General features: G+C 35.2%; 1 protein-coding gene across 2 annotated transcripts in view; it reads right to left on the bottom strand.

Annotated features, from left to right (window-relative positions):
• The window catches only part of DYM (dymeclin), a 351,414-nt gene that overhangs the window by 99,963 nt on the left and 234,030 nt on the right, over positions 1–17,421 (bottom strand). For both annotated transcript variants that reach the window (XM_075993890.1, XM_012769895.3), the window contains one exon: positions 17,268–17,370. In XM_075993890.1, coding sequence (XP_075850005.1) covers positions 17,268–17,370 — 103 coding nt within the window. The remainder of the gene's footprint in view (positions 1–17,267; positions 17,371–17,421) is intronic.

The following is a 17,421-nucleotide window of genomic DNA, read 5'->3' as shown; positions in this document are numbered from 1 at the left end:
TCCCAGAGTTCAAACTGTATCCCCACCAGGGAGAGGAGTTCTGGTCCCAATTCACCCACAGGGAGCCCAAGCTGGGTCTATGTACCTCAGCCTTTGAGTCGGCATCGTTCTCCTGGAAACACCGTGCCAGCAGTACCTGGGAGGGCTGGCGGGTAGGGAGCTGACAGACTGAGTTCCCCTTAGTCAGCTGTAGGGTCCCAAAAGGGAAGGTCCCGTTCCCCGGAGGTGTCTCCGGCTGGTGGCTGTATTGTCTCTCTGGGCAGCCGCGGGTAAGGTCGGTGGAGGGAAGGAGGAGGCAATATGGCGCCTGCTGCGCGGCTCGGGTCTGTGCACACGGAGGTGCCGGAAGGGAGTTAGGAGCCTGGTGCCGCGTCCACTACAGGCTCACCGCTAGCTGGCAGCGGCCGTCTCTGGGCTGGTGTCCGCAGGTCTCTCCACCCGCTGGGGAGCCACCAGCAGTCCCAAATGCAGGGGAGGGGAAAGGTGAATTATCCACCTACCCTTCCCGCTGGTCTCCAGGCTGCTCCAGCGGTCTCAGCTTCCAGTTCTCCTACGCGGCCTCCTCCCATGGAGTCTCCCGGGGTCTCAGGTACGCCTCCTTCCGGCCCTCGTCTGCTGTATGCTCGACTTCTTGCTTCTTTTTTCTAATTTCTGCTAGAACCTGTCTTTTCTGCAGAGACATTCTTTCTGGTGGTGTTTCTCATCTGCCATCTTGATCCTCCTCCAAGCAACACACTTCTGATGTCACTGTCTCCTATCACCCCCAGATTGGGACCGTCTAGTTGCAGTAAAATAAGCTCAAGGCTCCCACTGATTCTGCATTATGGCGAGTTGTATAATTATTTCATTATCTATTACAATGTAATAATTACAGAAATAAAGTGCACAATAAATGTAATGTGCTTGAATCATCCTGAAACTATCTCCCAACCCCACCATGGAAACATTGTCTTCCATGAAACAGGTCCCTGGTGCCAAAAAGGTTGGGGACCACTGCTCTAAGCTAAATTGTTGAAAGAAATGAAACGGAGATTGAACCAGAAATCTGAGAATAAAATTGTGCTTCAAATTTTATGATAGTGCTTTGAGACAATGGCAGTTAACCAAATTCCCATATATGAATATCTGTGTGTAAAATGGAGAGAGAACAATAGTTTCCCATGCTTAGTTACTAGAGGAAAATCTGGGTCTGTGAGAGCTGGAGCATTTTCCAGAGTGCTCTCTAAATTCAATTAGGCCTCCCCTAAGTGCACCCCATGGTCGCTCCCTTTGACTGACAAATTTATTTTGTAACTCGCAGAATATAATGAATCCTAGGTTGTTGGTTTTTTCCTTTTCTTATTCTCTTTTGTTTTCTCTTCTTTTCTTTCTATTTAAGAGTGTGGCATTCCCAATAGGCACAGCGGCAATCCTGCTGGCTTTCTCTCTTACTCCTGTGCTATTACGTTTAATTTGTGTGCTTTTATACTTTTGTACTTACGCCCACAGGCTTTTGAACAATGGGCACCCATTCAATAAATCCAAGAAATAAATAACTTGATGATTGTAAGTGCTTTGAACTCAATGGACAGAAGGCTCTACATAAGTAATATAATAGTAAGGACACTAGGATAAAAGATTAAAAAGAAAAACACAGTCTAAAGCTTGTTCAGAAGACATACACACACAGAGGTTGTCATCCTTTGTTATGCAGCACTCATTTTCCTCATCTGTACTCAGCTCTCAGAACCTCTTCCTCTGTATTTTTTGATAAGAAAATGACAAACATTTGTAAAGCAAAAACACATTTGTACATAATTTCAAGGAGTATTTCCTTTGAACCATGTATGGGGTGATCACAGAAAGGCTTATTATATAATGAAAGAGATACTTAAATACATCCTGCAATCTCATAGAAATAATTCCAGTGCTTTGAGGAGGCCACTGGAGCTTTCGATAAGCTGAGATATGGGAATACATTTTGGCTTTAGTATTTCTCATTTGGTTAAGTAAGCATAACTTACAGTATGATATAGGTTTAAAAAAATTAATCAGGATATTTAACTACTATGAGGTTTATCATCATAAGTTGTTATTAAAGCACTGATAGAAAACATGTATTTCAAACAAGCTTCTCTATTATCATGGGTCTCCACAAGAACTTCATAAAGTTGGGCATGCTGAAAAACAGAACAGAGGTATGGACAAATTCTAAGGTAAGAAAGCTAAATAGGAGATTGAAAATATTAATAATTCATTTCATACCTTTTCTTTCTTAGACTTCAACTCAAAAATTATTCCTTAAAAGAATCTTCTTATGACTAATCTAGTTTCTTGAATAAACAGAGCTCTGTTCTGCCTCAAGGTCTTTGCACATACTGTTTATAACATTCTATCTTCACTCTTTATCTCGCTAACTCTTATTCATCTAGCAGGTCTCAGTTAAATATCACTTTCTCAGACAGCAAATCCCTGATCCCCTAAGCCCCTAAATCTAAATCAGGATTCTCATGAGTCTCTTGCATTAGTTCCTGTTATTTTCCATAGCTCTATTTATAATTGCTAAATGTTTTTCCCCCTCCACTAGCTCCTTAAGGCAGGGTATGTGTCTGTCATCCCTCACCATATATACTCAGTGCCTGGGGCAAAACATGACATGAATAAGATCAATAAATGTTTTAAACCTATTTATGGATGATGCCCTCCCTGAATTTATTCTGTTTTACTTTTGTATCTACTATTTATGTATTTTACCCTCCCTAAAAGCTAATTAATTGTAGCTAATTAATTACTATTAGTAATTAGAACAGTTGTGCTTATTTTCAGATGTAGAAATTGAAGCTTAAAAAGATTAAGTAATTTCCTTACTATCACATAGCCATTAAGAGATAGAACTAGGACTCAAACCTAGATATTTCCAACTCCAAAGTCTTTGTTCTCAGATGGGGAAACTGAAGATCAGATATATAAAGTGACTTATCAATGACTTAATAAGAATTTGAATGATTTGCTTTTATTTTGAGAAAGAGGATGCATATTATTACTTAATGCATTAAGATTACAGATTTTCTACAATTATTTTTATCTCTGTAGTTTCCCTCTGTAATATTATTGACTTATAGGTTCCTTAAAAACAATGGCCATGTCTCCTAATAAGTTCCATAAACCTTTATATAGTGCCAAATAACCTTAAGTAATAATAGTGATGCTACAAGAGAGAAATGTCATGCAGAATTATTCTATGAGAAGAAATAAAGCAATCAGTGTGATGGAAAATAGAGAAAAAAAGACCCATGGGCTACAGAGCTAGAAGAGATCTGAGTAGTCACCACCCTGTATTTCCAGACTCAGTTTTAGAGTATTTCTGTTAGATGCAGAATGCATCTCTATCGTACTTGAACCTCCAGTGGAAAAGGCAGAATACTTTATCTATTTGTATCTGGTATATAATAAGTCTTTTTTGGAGTAGGATTTTCAGGTTACTAACAAAACAGTAAGTTAACCTGAGCATCACTATTCTAGTTATTTTTAATCTACTACAATTGCCAATACAGTCCATCTCATCGTCCTCTTAAATAGGAAGATAAGGCTTTATTGATAAAATCCCAGTAAAATAAAGATATATGCTAAAATTTTAAAAGTTGAGAAAAATAGACATCATTTAATAATATAATCTAAATCCCATAATCAATCAGAAATAGATTGTTCTCATGTTCAGATAAATTTTGCCCAGGAAGGATATAGGGAAAAGACTTTGTCTTACCTTCCATCCTTGAACAATGATAATCATATTTGACTGAATATGACTGAACTCTGGTATGATCGTATCTGTCACGTACTGAAAATCTGCTATGATCAAGGCATTATGCAAAGAACATTACATGTATAATCACTAATATTTAATCCAATTTTGCAACGTAGATGTTAATGTCTTCACTTTATATTATACACGAGAGCATAGTAACATCTCGAAGGTCATTAACAAAATATTTACTAACCAAGATAGCATAGATATTAAATGCTAAAACTGACAATTAAGTCTGTCTGACTTGCAGCATAAGCCTAGTCTATTATGTCACAGTGCATTGAAAAGAGAATTTCTAATAGCCCTCTCAGTAATAACCTTTGGTTTTCAGTGAAAGAAGAATAAAGGACTATCTTTATTAAGGACTAATAAAGGACTATCTTCCTATCTTTCAAGTGGTAGAAGCTGCAGTGGTAGTAGTAATGGCTACTAATATTTACATAGCACTTATTTTATGCCAAATATTATGCTGAACATTAATACTTTCTATGCATTGTTTCATTTCATTCTCATAATTCCATGAGCTAGGTATCATTGCTTTTACTTAACAGATAAAAAACCCTAAAATCGGTGGGGTTAAGGTCAAAGGCACATGCAGATTAAATCTAGTTCTTTCAGATTCTAACTTCAAAAAAATTTGTGGCAAAATACATATGAAATTTACTATCTTAACTATTTTTAAGTATAGAGTTCAGTAGTTTTAAATATATTTACACTGTTGTATAACCTCTTAAACTTTTTTATTGGAAAATTTCAAATATATAAAAAAAATAGGATAGTATAAGGAACCTCCATGTATCTATTACCCACCTTCAATAATTATCAACTGAGGGCTAATCTTGTTCTTTTATACCGCTCCTTATCCTCCCTCAAGTGTTATTTTGAAGCAAAGTCCAGACATATCTTTCAGCCATGAATATACTGGTTAAGTATCTCCAAAAGATAAGGATTCTTCTTTTTAAAAATATAAACATCATACTATTCTCACACAAAAAAATTAATAGTAATCCCTGAAAATTATCAAATATCCAGTCAATGCTCAATTTTCTAATTAGGTTAAAACATTTTTTAAGACCATTTGTTAGAATGAGGATCCAAATAAAGTCTCTACAGTGCAACTGGTCTTTACTATAGTGTCTCTCTGGCACATTCTCTCTTTTCCCTTTTTCACTACAATTTGTTAGTTGAATAAAGTAGGTTATTTGCCCTACATAGTTTCTTGCAATCTGGATCTTGGTGGTGGGTTAATGTTTCTGTGTTCTGGATATTTCCTGAAAATTGGTAGCTCAAGCTAGAGGTTTGATCAGATTAGTGTTGTGGTTTTCTTAAAGCAAGATTACTTTATAGATGGTGGTATGCTCTATTTCAGGTGGAACATAACATACGGTTCTCTCTTTTTGTAAGATTCCAGGCACTAATGCTCAATGCTTGACTTTACTAATTTGTTAGGGTTTGCAAAATGGTGATACTCTATCATTTCTTTTTCAGTTATTACCTGTAACACTTCTTTAAAGAGAAGCTTCCCTTTATCTACTATTTTTTAAATCTATTGTTACCATCTTATATGAAAGTCAAGATAAATTCCTGGTTTCTTTTAGTGGAAACCTGGTTGTTATGAATGCTCAAAGCTATGTGACTGGGTTGGTCACTGTTTCCATGAGTTCAAAGGACAAAAGTAGAATGACTAGACATAGCTATAGATATTACAAAAAAACAAAAACGTAAGTCCATGCAGATACTTCCTATTCAAATTCAAGATCAAAGGGTTTTTACTCAATCTCTTCTATTTTACAACCACATATGACATTCTCATGCTAAGAATCCAGGTTCCCAGGGACAATGGGGAAAACAAAATTGGAATATTTCATAATTACTCATTTGCTTTATTAAACTCACATCACACATCTGTGTGTCTTGAAATAACAATACCAAGGTTTCTATACAAATATCTTTAGTAAAAACAGTTTGATTCCTTTTTATCATTTATGTCTTTAAGGTACAGCCTACTAGGAATAAAGAGTCACTTAGATGTTCAGTTATGCCGCCAACTAGATACATATTTAGGTTTACTCATTTCAATTTATTTAAATTTTAGAGATTACTCTTTTAAATTTTGTTTTATAATCATGTAAAATATCTATATAGCTCTTAAGTTACATCAAAAAAGAAGAAATATTCAAAGAAGTCTAGTGTCATTCCTCCCAGTCACTTTTACCCTATTTCTTCACTATCTTTATAGGTAATTGCTTAAAAAAAAGTTTTTATATTTTGTCCTTCCATTGTTTATTTTTCAAATATAAATAGATACAAATGAATATCACCAATCTATCCTGAGGATGACTATGTGGTGGGATATACATTTCCACATAGAGGTATTTTTCATTCATTCTCATAGCTGTATGGTGCTCTGTTGTGTAAGCATACCAAAGTTTATTCAAGCAGTTCTTAACTGATGGAGTTTTACGTTGAAGATTAATCTGTTTGGTTTTAATGCTCTTATATTTATATGTATCCAAATCTTTTATATAAGGAGTCTTTCCATATGTGGTCTATTTTATTTGCTTTCTTTTTATATTTTATTTTTTACTATATGTTTTGATATTTAGGGAGGTTTATATTTTTAATGGTTATTTTTATATGAATAACTTTATATAATTCTCCTAGTCCCCTTTTTGATTGTCATTTTCTATTGGTTCCCTATTATAAGTAATACTGTAATCAGATAGTTAGCTCTTCTTCTTCCTCCCACTTCCCTCCCAGGATCTGATTTGAAGTAATATGCTAAATCCCTGTCTATATATTGAGGATATCCTCATAGAGATGATGGAACTATAGAATGCTAAAGCCAAAGAAACTACACACAAAAATCTACTTTAAGATACATTCTAAAGGCAAGAAAATCAACGGTCAGAATGGCAAAATAAGTTACTCAAAGTCACAGTAAATTAAAGGTAGTTTAAAAGTAGAACTCAGGTCTTCTAAATCTCAGGTTGCCACTCTATCTAAAACTTTTCTGGGTCACTCCTCATAAGCATTTGTTCAAGATGATTATAAACATGATTTAGACAGTCTCCTTTTTAGTCCCAATCCCTTGTTGGAGCTAAAATCATATGTTGAAGCCCTAACCCACAATATGATAGTATTTGGTGATGGGCTGTTTGGGAAGTACTTAGGTAATGAGGGCCGAGCCCTGATCTGATGGATTAGTGCCTGTACAAGAAGAGACACCAGGCCACATGAGCACACACTGAGAAAGTGGTCATCTTTCTCAAAGTGTGTAAGCCTCACCAGAACTCAACTATGCTGGCTCTCTGATCTTGGACTTCTGGCCTCAAGAACTGTAAGGAAATAGACTTCTGTTGTTTGAGCCATCCAGTCTATGATATTTTGTACAGCATCCTGCGCTAACTAGTATAGGCTTACAATATAACCCTACAGAGGATGAATCATTAATTCAATTGCTTAGCTAGCACTGTATGTTAAAGGAAAAAAGACAGGTTTCTGAGCAACACTCTTCATGATGTCAAGCAAAATACAAATTTGAGATCACTGAAGATACTAGGAGAGAGAGAGTACGTCTCAGATGTGTGAAAATAAACATGCCTCCCTTACTGATTATTAAACAAACATGCTACGTAATTCCATTTCTGTGATTTCAAGTACATTTAAGGATTTAAGGTTCTTAAATGTCAAATATCCAAAATAACCGTTTTGTTGTATTAACAAATAAATCAAGAAAATGGCCTCTAATAACCATCAAGGCACAAATTAACTGGACTTTTTACTTTCCAAAGTATATCACTTTCCATTACTGAGATCTCCAAATTCATATCACAGAAATGCAAATAATTTATGAATATATTAAGAAACAATTTAGGGCTTAATTTTGGTGTTTACTAAATTTTCTAATAATATTTTAACTCTAGATAAACCATGGTGCTTTTCATGTTCATTCTCTGCATTTATAAGGTGATCCTCAAATATTCCTGTAAAGATTCTTAAGAATTTTTCAGAAATCCACAAAATTTCCACAAAAATAGGCACAGCTAAATTCTCAAATACAATTTGTTTTCAGAAATTAAATCAACCAAGGAAAGGGTTGAATTTCCACTCACACAATGAATAAGATTACTGGTTTGGGGGGTCTTATTTGGAGAAACTAAAATAAAGTGCCATTTATAAAACATTTGCAGCTTTGACTATAATCAACTGTAATAATAAGATACCAGCTCAAAAAAATTCTTTTCATTTAAACCTCTTTTGTAATACTGCTTTTTAATAACCCTCGTAATAGCTGAATTAAAGGACCCCAACAGAAATCATTCATCCCACATAAAACAAACATTGCCTTTTCTTCTTAGCTTTGTTTTACAAGCTACATTATTTCCAGATGACGCTTGAGGGGACTATGGTTTCAAGAATTAGATGCTTAAATAGACAGCTGCTTTCTATTTGCCATGTAAATCAAGGATAAATCAAAGAAAATTCCAAATAGTAGACTTCTTTTCTTCCTATTAGGAACTACGAACTCAGGCAGAAAGGGAGAAAGAGAAGGAAAAACAATCAACATGTGAGCAAACAGAAAATTAAAAGAAGGATTTCTCAAATAAGTAAAAGGAAATTTGAAAACATTTCAGGAAATGGTGTTTTTATATTAGTTCTATACAGCAGTAGGTAAAAATTTTTTTCACTAGAATGGAAAGGGTGGAAAAAGAAATCATGATCACTGGTTTTTATAAATCTATCACACATTACTACTGAATTTAATATGCATGGGTTATTTTTTCTGTATTCTTTAAACTTTGCTTAGAAAGTTAATCATTGCCAGACTTCAGTGCAAACACATCCTATTTCTTTTTATAAGCCTGAGAGAGGAAGAAACATAAAAGTTATTTAAGTATTTTTAATGATAATTTTTTTAAAGTCCTTAAAAAGAATATTCTACCATACTTTGTAAAAAGGGACAGGTCAACTTACCTCTTCAGAAACAAAGAAAAGGCAATATTCTTTCCCTCAGTTGAGGTTTGCTTTTAAGAATGGAATTTTTTGTTTTTTTTAAAACAAGAGGAGAGCCCTCCAACTAAAAATTGCCCTAAGAATCATTCTCAGAACATTTTTGGAACTCTCATTCCTGGCCAAGTTATAACGCAACCATGAAAATTAGTCTTATTATGGTTAAGTCAGGCCTGGTTTTTAATTAGGAAAAAAGTGGTTGGGTGGGGAGCTTGCTTACTTGCTAGAGACTTTATCTGAATTTGAAAATCAGTTGTATTGGTACAGCCATTATGAAAAAACAATATAAAAAATTAAAAATAGAATGACCAAATGATCCAGCAATCCCACTTCCAAATATATACCAAAGATATGCAATCAGTATGTCAAAGAGATATAGACACTCCCATGTTCATTTCAGCATTATCCACAATGGCCAAAATATGGAGACAACCTAAGTGCCCAATGACAAATAAATGTTTAAACAAAATATGGTATATACACAGTGGAATATTATTCAGCCATAAAAAGGAGATCTTACCATTTGCAACAACATAGATGAACCTGGAGAACATTATGCTAAGTGAATAACACAGACACAGAAAGACAAATACTGTATGATCTCATTTATATGTGGAATCCAAAAAAGTCAAAATCATAAAAGCAGAGAGTAGAATAATGGTTGCCAGGGACTAGAGGGTGGAGGAAGGGGGAGATGTTAGTCAAAGGATACACACTTTTAGTTACAAGAACAAGTTCTGTGTATCTAATGTACTGCATGGTGACTTTAGTTAATAATACAGTACTGTATACTTGAAATCTGCTAACAGAGTGAATCTTAAGTGTTGTCATGACACAAAAAAAGGTAACTGTGTGAGACTATGGCTGTGTTAATTTACTTGATTGTGGTAATCATTTCACAATGTATATGTATATCAAATCATCACATCATGCATCAATATGCAATTTTTATTTGTCAATTAGACCTCAATAAACCTGGGGGGGAAATCAATCACACTGAAGAAACTTACTGTGACCTAGTCAATGTTGGGATCTATGTAAGTTCAAAGCAGTTGTGCTAGGGATGTTCATCGACCTCATTCATAAGATTGGGCTCTAATGTGGTTTTCTACACAGTTTCTTCATTATGAAAGTAACTATAAAGATCTTGATCCATATTTTATGATCCTCCTTATAGAACTGGCTGATTCCAGGGTTGGAGCAGGGAAAATAATTAACTGGAGCATCTTGAGGGCCTCAAAAAAAAAAGAAAAGAAAAAAAAAAAAAGACGGGAGTAAACTGAAAGGGGAGGACACGACATGAAAGAGCTCTCAATGGCCAAAGCTGGAACAACTTGAGCAACAGAATACTGACAGTATTGGATTATGACACAAAGAATAAAATAAGTATCCATGTATCTATACTGGCAAAAATAAATAATTGAATAAAGAAATACGTTGGGAAGAAGTGACAATTCTTCCTTGCAGAATGAGAAAAATAGAAAATCACTAGTAAATCAGTGACATATGCTGCAGGCACAATCCAATAGGTTCCAAAATTTGTGGGAAAATGTTTAAGCAAAAGCAGGATATTGCCATAATCTCAAAGTCTTCCTCAAAGATACAGAGGGGGAAAAATAACAAGTTTACAGCAAAAAATCTTGGCAGCATCACTTTAATAAAATGATCAAGGTAAATATCACCAGTAACACACATCAACATCATGTATTCCCTGACATGATGAAGTGAGCACATTACCTCTTCCTGATCCTTCCCAATGATGCATAACATCAATCTAATCATGAGAAACTACCAGCCAAACCCAAATTAAGGGATATTCTACAAAATGACTAGTAGTCTTGAGAGTGTCAAGGTCATGAAAGACAAGAAAGACTAAGGAGACATGACAATGAAATTTAATGTGGGATCCCAGAAAAGAACGAGAGTATTAATATTAAAATTGGTAAAATCTGAATGAGATTTGTGCATTATTCCAGAATATTTTAATGCATATTTTCAAGCACACATGTATGTATAATCTATATACTATAAAGTGTTTCTTTAGTGATTTATAATCATGGCTATCTTTTCATATAAACCCATATGGACTGAATTCATTTTTTATAAAAATAGCTATATAATACTGCACTGGATAAATTTATCCTTTATTTCATAAGCCTCTTGTTGATGAATATTTTGCTTATTTCCATTTTTTGCTCTGAAGTCTGAAAAGTAATACACACCTTTATGTAACTTCATATCTAACTCACTTTAGCAGTTTCTAAAGTCAAATCACTGCTCAAGAAACATTTTGTCTCCTTAAAAATATTAATTTGCTCGAAGTATATAAAATGTATTTTCCTACATTCACCTCTGTGCCATAATGCCAGCCAAGTTGACTTCTATCTGCTATTACATTCAACAATTTTTTTCCAATGCTTCAAGCACTGCTTTCTTTCTGTCTTTTTTTTTTTTTGAGACAGAGTCTCACTCTGTTGCCCGTGTTAGAGTGCCGTGGCGTCAGCCTAGCTCACAGCAACCTCCAACTCCTGGGCTCAAGCAATCCTCTTCCCTCAGCCTCCCGAGTAGCTGGGTCTACAGGCACACACCACTGTGCCTGGCTAATTTCTTTTTCTATTTTTAGTTGTTTGGCTAATTTCTTTCTATTGATAGTAGAGATGGGGTCTCGTTCCTGCTCAGGCTGGTCTCAAACTTCAAAACTCAAGCAATCCTCCGACCTCGGCCTCCCAGAGTGCTAGGATTACAGGTGTGAGGCTAACCCCTGTAATGTTTTCCCATCTTAATCTATCTTTTTAAAAATATTACCTAGCTCAAATTTCATCTCTTTTCAATGAATACTACCACAATACCTCCCCCTCCTTCCTGAAAGTTGTTCTCCTGCTCTTCTGACATCTTACAAGTTTGGTTACAGATCTTTTAAAGTAATTCCAAAACAGAAATTCTAGCAATATTCTGATTAATGTCACCATCACTGGAATAAACGCACGTAAAGCCTACAACCAATAGGTAATTATTTCAAAAATGACATTTAAAACAAACTGTTTTCATAGTGATAAATTTCATAGCTACTGTCTACTGATTTTTCTAATTCTGGCTCCCTGCTCTTTTTGGCCAGAGTCTTTTTGGCTTGTGCCTCTGGATTCATATTAAAAGTTACTGTTTGGAGTTAAGTGGTCAAATTAGTCTTACAGAATGATTCAAAAGCTCTTGGACAACCAGAGGGCAAATATAATTTGGTTCACTATGGTTCCACCTAGAATAAAAGTTAGATTCTTCTCATCTCAAATAGTTGCTAAGATGATTGTTAGAAACTATAATAGGAAAACAAAGCTTATATGATACTGTGATAATATTCGTGACCTAAAAACCATGGTTTAAAAAGCAACTATAACTCATTTGTTATCTTTGTTTCATTTTCTTTTTTTTTGTTTTTGGGACAGAGTCTCACTCTGTTGCCCAGGCTAGAGTGCCATGGTGTCAGCCTAGCTCACAGCAACCTCAAACTCCTGGGCTCAAGCAATCCTTCTGCCTCAGCCTCCCAAGTATCTATGACTACAGGCATGCACCACCATACCCGGCTAATTTTTTCTAGATATTTTTAGTTGCCCAATTAATTTCTTTCTATTTTTAGTAGAGACAGGGTCTCACTCTTGCTCAGGTTGGTTCTGAACTCCTGACCTTTAGCAATCCACTAGCCTCGGCCTCCCAGAGTACTAGGATTACTGGTGTGAGCCACCGTGACCGGTTGTTTCATTTTCTACATTCAGATTCTGTTGTGTATGATCAAAGTCTGAAAGGTTCATTTTGATTTTAAAAAATTATTGAAAGATTTTTCCTTTAAGAATTTTCTCCTGTCCCTTTAGTCATTGAATTAAATTTTATGATATAGACAGGAAAGCACAGCCAAGTCAACTGAACTTTACTTGCTTTCCTGAACATCTTTATTGGCCCTGTAGAGACCCCACTCTCTGTAGTGGGCATTCTCTCTCCCCACAGAAGACTTGAGAACAATTTTTGTTTTATTTCCCCTTAAGCAGCCAGGGCAGTTTCCTCATTATCTAGAACTTGGTTGAAGGTTTCAGGTTTCCCCTGAGATGTTCAGACAAACATCGTTGTACTAAAGAACTAATACTAATGTTTTTGTAACTTGCAATTTGCTTTCTATGTTGTTACTCAACTGACTTGTGAATATACAGTATAATCAGGGTAAACATTTTCTTAATAAACTCAGAAACCTCTAGGTAGACTGAAAGTACTCTATGTATTACAGTGAGAAGAAAAACATATCCTTATTCTAAAGCATTTATTCAAACTCTTCACTAATACAGTTCATTTAATTTTGGTATAGAAAGCGTACATCTGGGAATCTGCTGCATTAAGACTCTTTCATTTTCTTTTTCCATCTTTTACAAACAAGTGGTTTAAAGTATTAGTCCAGGACACAGAATTTTATGTAGCTGTTGGCAAGGACACTTACTTAGCAAGTAAAACTTCTGTGGAAGAAAAAGGGAGGAACATATTCATTTTCCCAGTTAATGACTAATTTAAAAGAAAGCATGGTTTCAAATGTGTAAATCACTTACACACAGTGTTTCGAGAAATAGGAATGTCCAGAAAAGCATTGAGTTATCATGAAAGAAGAACATACTATGCTTATTGTTAAGGTTACTGCTGTTTTCTTTAACCACCTTTCAGAACTGTGTCAGGAGTGATTCAGAGTCATCAATACTACTGAATCAGTGCTAACCATCCTCTTCAATTAACTCTGACAAAAGTCACCAAAATTCAGGTTCATAAACCCATTTGAAAAATTTTGTGATTTACAAATTCTCATACACACAAAGGTTAAAATAAGAACTGTTGGTGGCAGATTCCAAATGGAATTTTCCAAGTATTTCTAGGAAGCAGATGCTTTAAGAAATTCATTTTTACTTAGTGAAAAGTCCATGCAAGAAGAAAACAGTCAATCAGTGACTCTAAAAACTGTAAAGTTCAAAAGTAGAATTCACATGGCTGTTACAAATTCAAACTGTTCTATCATTGCATAATCACCCCCATGACTGGCAAATGTATGACCTATTTCCTCAAAGAAATATCAATTTTATAGATCTCTGATTAAAGGGGAAAGCTGCTAGGGCAACTTCAGGACTATATAAATCCAACATATTTTTGTGGAATAAATGGCACAGGAATAGTATACAAATCATAATTATATAAAAATAATAAAACATTTGCAGATGAACGAAATTCAAATTCTTACTAAACATAAATCCCCATTGCTACCCTGGCCCCAGATGGGTTTTCAAAACACAGCTATTAGAAAGAAATATTTTTCATATCACAGTCATAGCAAGTATAGAACTAAGTGAGGTTGTATGCTACTTTTTAAAAAAGTTTTGAATATTCAGCTTAGCAGGAAAATCTTCAAAGATACTTTTTTAGAATTATAAACTTAATACCTTAATGGGTAACAGATCATAACATAACACATACACATACAATAAATAAAACAGAAGATAAATAGCACCAGTCAAGTTGTGGCTGCATACAGCTATCTTTGTTTATCAGAGACTGATATCTGGGCTGGGTGCTGTTCCCACAGTCTCATATCAGCACAACCAGTTAGAAATGAAACAAACCCCAGGAAACAAGCAAAGCAACTCTCCTGCTGTCTGGTATGCATCACCACTTCAAACTCAGAATTTAAAAATTCTCTGAGAAAGTTTCTAAATGCCAAGCCACTATGCTGTTGTTTGGTGATTTAGGGAGGTCCTTATTAGAACGTGATGAACTTCTCCTCTAGTTTACAGCAAAATAACTTTTAGCATCTTCATCTAAGCCATGTTCCAAAACATAAGAACTGTCACACAGATAGCAGCACTGACCTAAAAAAAAAACTCATAGTGCATGCTCCTTCCTAGTGTTATATAATGCTCAGCCCTGTGCTGCTTCTATTCTATTCCATCAGCATCTTCTAGGGCCAGGTGTTGTCTTAGTCCACTTTCTGTTGCTTAGAAGAGAATATCTAAAACTGGTTAATTTATAAAAAAAATAAAAGGGGGATTTATTTTTCACACTTATAGAGGCTGGGAAGTCCCAGGATGATGAGGTGCATCTGGTGAGGGCTACCTTGTTAGTGTAGTGGGGACTCTGCAGTGTCCTGAGGTGGTGTAGAGCATCACATGGCAAGGTCCTGAGTGTGCTAACATGCTAACTCAGGTCTCTCTTCCTCTTCTTATAAAACCTCCAGCTTCCCTCCTATGATAACCCATTAATCCATTAACCTACTAATCCATTATGAATGCAAGAATCCACTCAAAAGGGTAGATCCCTTATGATCTAATGGAGAGGCCCCACCTCTCAATACTGCCACATTGGGGATTAAGTATAGATTTCTAATTCTTATTCTTGAAAAGAAATGTCAAGGTGATAAAATTCCATAATTACCATTAAAGCAACAGTGCATGAATTTAACAGACAGTGTTTTTCTTTTAGGTCAGATAGATAATAAATTTTTTCTTCCATATTGAAGCATGTTGGCTCTATGGATGAATTGAGATATATTTCTAATATGTAAAGTTAAACTTTTATGTAGTTTTTAAATAGTTTTGTGATTAATGGGAAATTGAAAACAGCTTTTGTTAATTATTGGGATAATCCTACTGGCCTTGTGTGGCAGATTCTAGATATTTCTTACTATATATATATATATATATATATAGTATATTCCATTTTTATTTCTGATGTGGAAAACTGATTTTTTTTTTTTGGGGGCAGAGAAGTTTATTTTACTTTATTTGCCAATAAATAGTTGGCATCAATTTATAAGTATATAAGTTTATCATATAGTCTCACATGAGTTATTATTTTCATCTTTTGCCCTTTACTCTTTGTCATGGTTTCTGGTTATTATATGCATAATTGAGTTTGAATTCAGAAGACAGGCCTATGGTAAAACAATAAAATCTGCAGTTGGAATTGGATCTCTGGATTGCATTATGTCAATGTTGGTAATGTTGGGAACTAGATTTCCCAGAGTCCATTCCCTTTATAGTTCTTTGTTAGAATTCACCAATTGCCTAACTTTAATGAGATTTTAAAGGCAGAAGTGAAGGAGGCATTAGTTGCACTTGTAGATAGCTAGATACATATATGCTATGTGGTAGCTGCTTTAACCAATTTGCCTGATTCACTGGCTTGCTAACCAAAAGTATCCTCAGAACCATCATCAACTACTTGACTTTCATCTCAACAGTGTAGTTTTCTACCGTTGTCTCTCCAGAAACTGTACATCAAAGATCTACCTGCAGTTTGTATTTTCCTGCAAGCCCTAATGTGTATACCAGACAACTTATTTAGACTGTTATGGTCTGGAATATTGTCTGATGCTCTGACTCCTCTAATCTATAGATGAAACTGGTGTAAGGTCTAATTTTTAAACATTTATGTTCGTATGTTCTTGATTCAGCATGACAGCTATGGTTGTGAAACCATTAAAAACAACTAAATGGGAGCTTGTTTCTCTGCCACACTGTGCAGTGACTGGCCTCATCCAGTACTTTCATGTGATTCTAAGAGCCTTCCTTTTATCAGGAACAATGTGAGTGTTTCCTGTAACAGCTGAATGAACTGTCTTAGTTCTTTTCAATTATGTTTGTGATTAAAAACAACATGCATTTTTTCATCAAGAAAAAAAGAAAAAGAAAACAGTCATTCTGAAGGGGACATTCAAACCATAGCAGGTTGTAAGAAGCTCTTCATCTTTAAAGTGGATGGAACAAAGGCAACATGTTCCTGCTGTTTTCTTCTGACCATGGCTGATAAGACTAGAATTGCAGACTGATGACAGCACAGCAATGAAATTCTCCTTCCCAGGAATTGAGAATTAGGATTTCAGGACTCTGGTTAGCTTAAGGCACTACACTCACAAGAACATGTTATAGGTTGGTGGGAAGAAGGGGAAGAGCTGGGGTTGCTATTTTAGGTCCAAGTAAGCAGAGAAACCTAGTTGGTAGACAGCAACAGCAGAACAAAGCAGAAGCAAAATGGAGCAGAGATCAGAAACTAAATGGCCCCCAAAACAGGATATTCCTGAACCCAATGGCTTTTCAATCTCAGGTTCTAGTTCTCTGTGAAATCCAGTTATATTTCTTTCCCTTAAGTTCAATGAGAAACCTTTGCATCCTTCCTATAAATCCCTTCTTGTTTTTGTTTTTGTGTCATTAGTCTGAATGGGTTTCTTGACTCAGATATTGAGATTCCTAATTATTAACAATCATTGGTTTACAGCTGATTTTCTTCAAGAACTTGTTAAAAATCACCTACAATTTTTTCCCTTAATTTGAGATGTCATTCCTTTATTTGCATATTAGAGGTTTCTCAAAGCACAGGTTTTGAAAATAGAGGGGTATTGTTATTTATAAATTTAGCAATGAAAAAATTTAATGGATGAAATAAGGTAACTACTTACATAATCTGGTAGAGGAACATCATTAGAACTCAGTGAACCTCTCAAGGACTGTGTGGCTTGTTCCAGAACTTTGTTGTGTTTTTTAGACAGCAAGGAAAACAAACTGAAAAAAATAAACAAAAACCCAATTATATTAAAAGAACAAAGTGTCTCC

The sequence above is a fragment of the Microcebus murinus genome, chromosome 17, assembly GCF_040939455.1.
Source record: "Microcebus murinus isolate Inina chromosome 17, M.murinus_Inina_mat1.0, whole genome shotgun sequence".
NCBI classification, from domain to species: domain Eukaryota; kingdom Metazoa; phylum Chordata; class Mammalia; order Primates; family Cheirogaleidae; genus Microcebus; species Microcebus murinus.
Note: the sequence above shows the minus strand (reverse complement) of the source record. Positions and strands in the feature narration are given on the sequence as shown.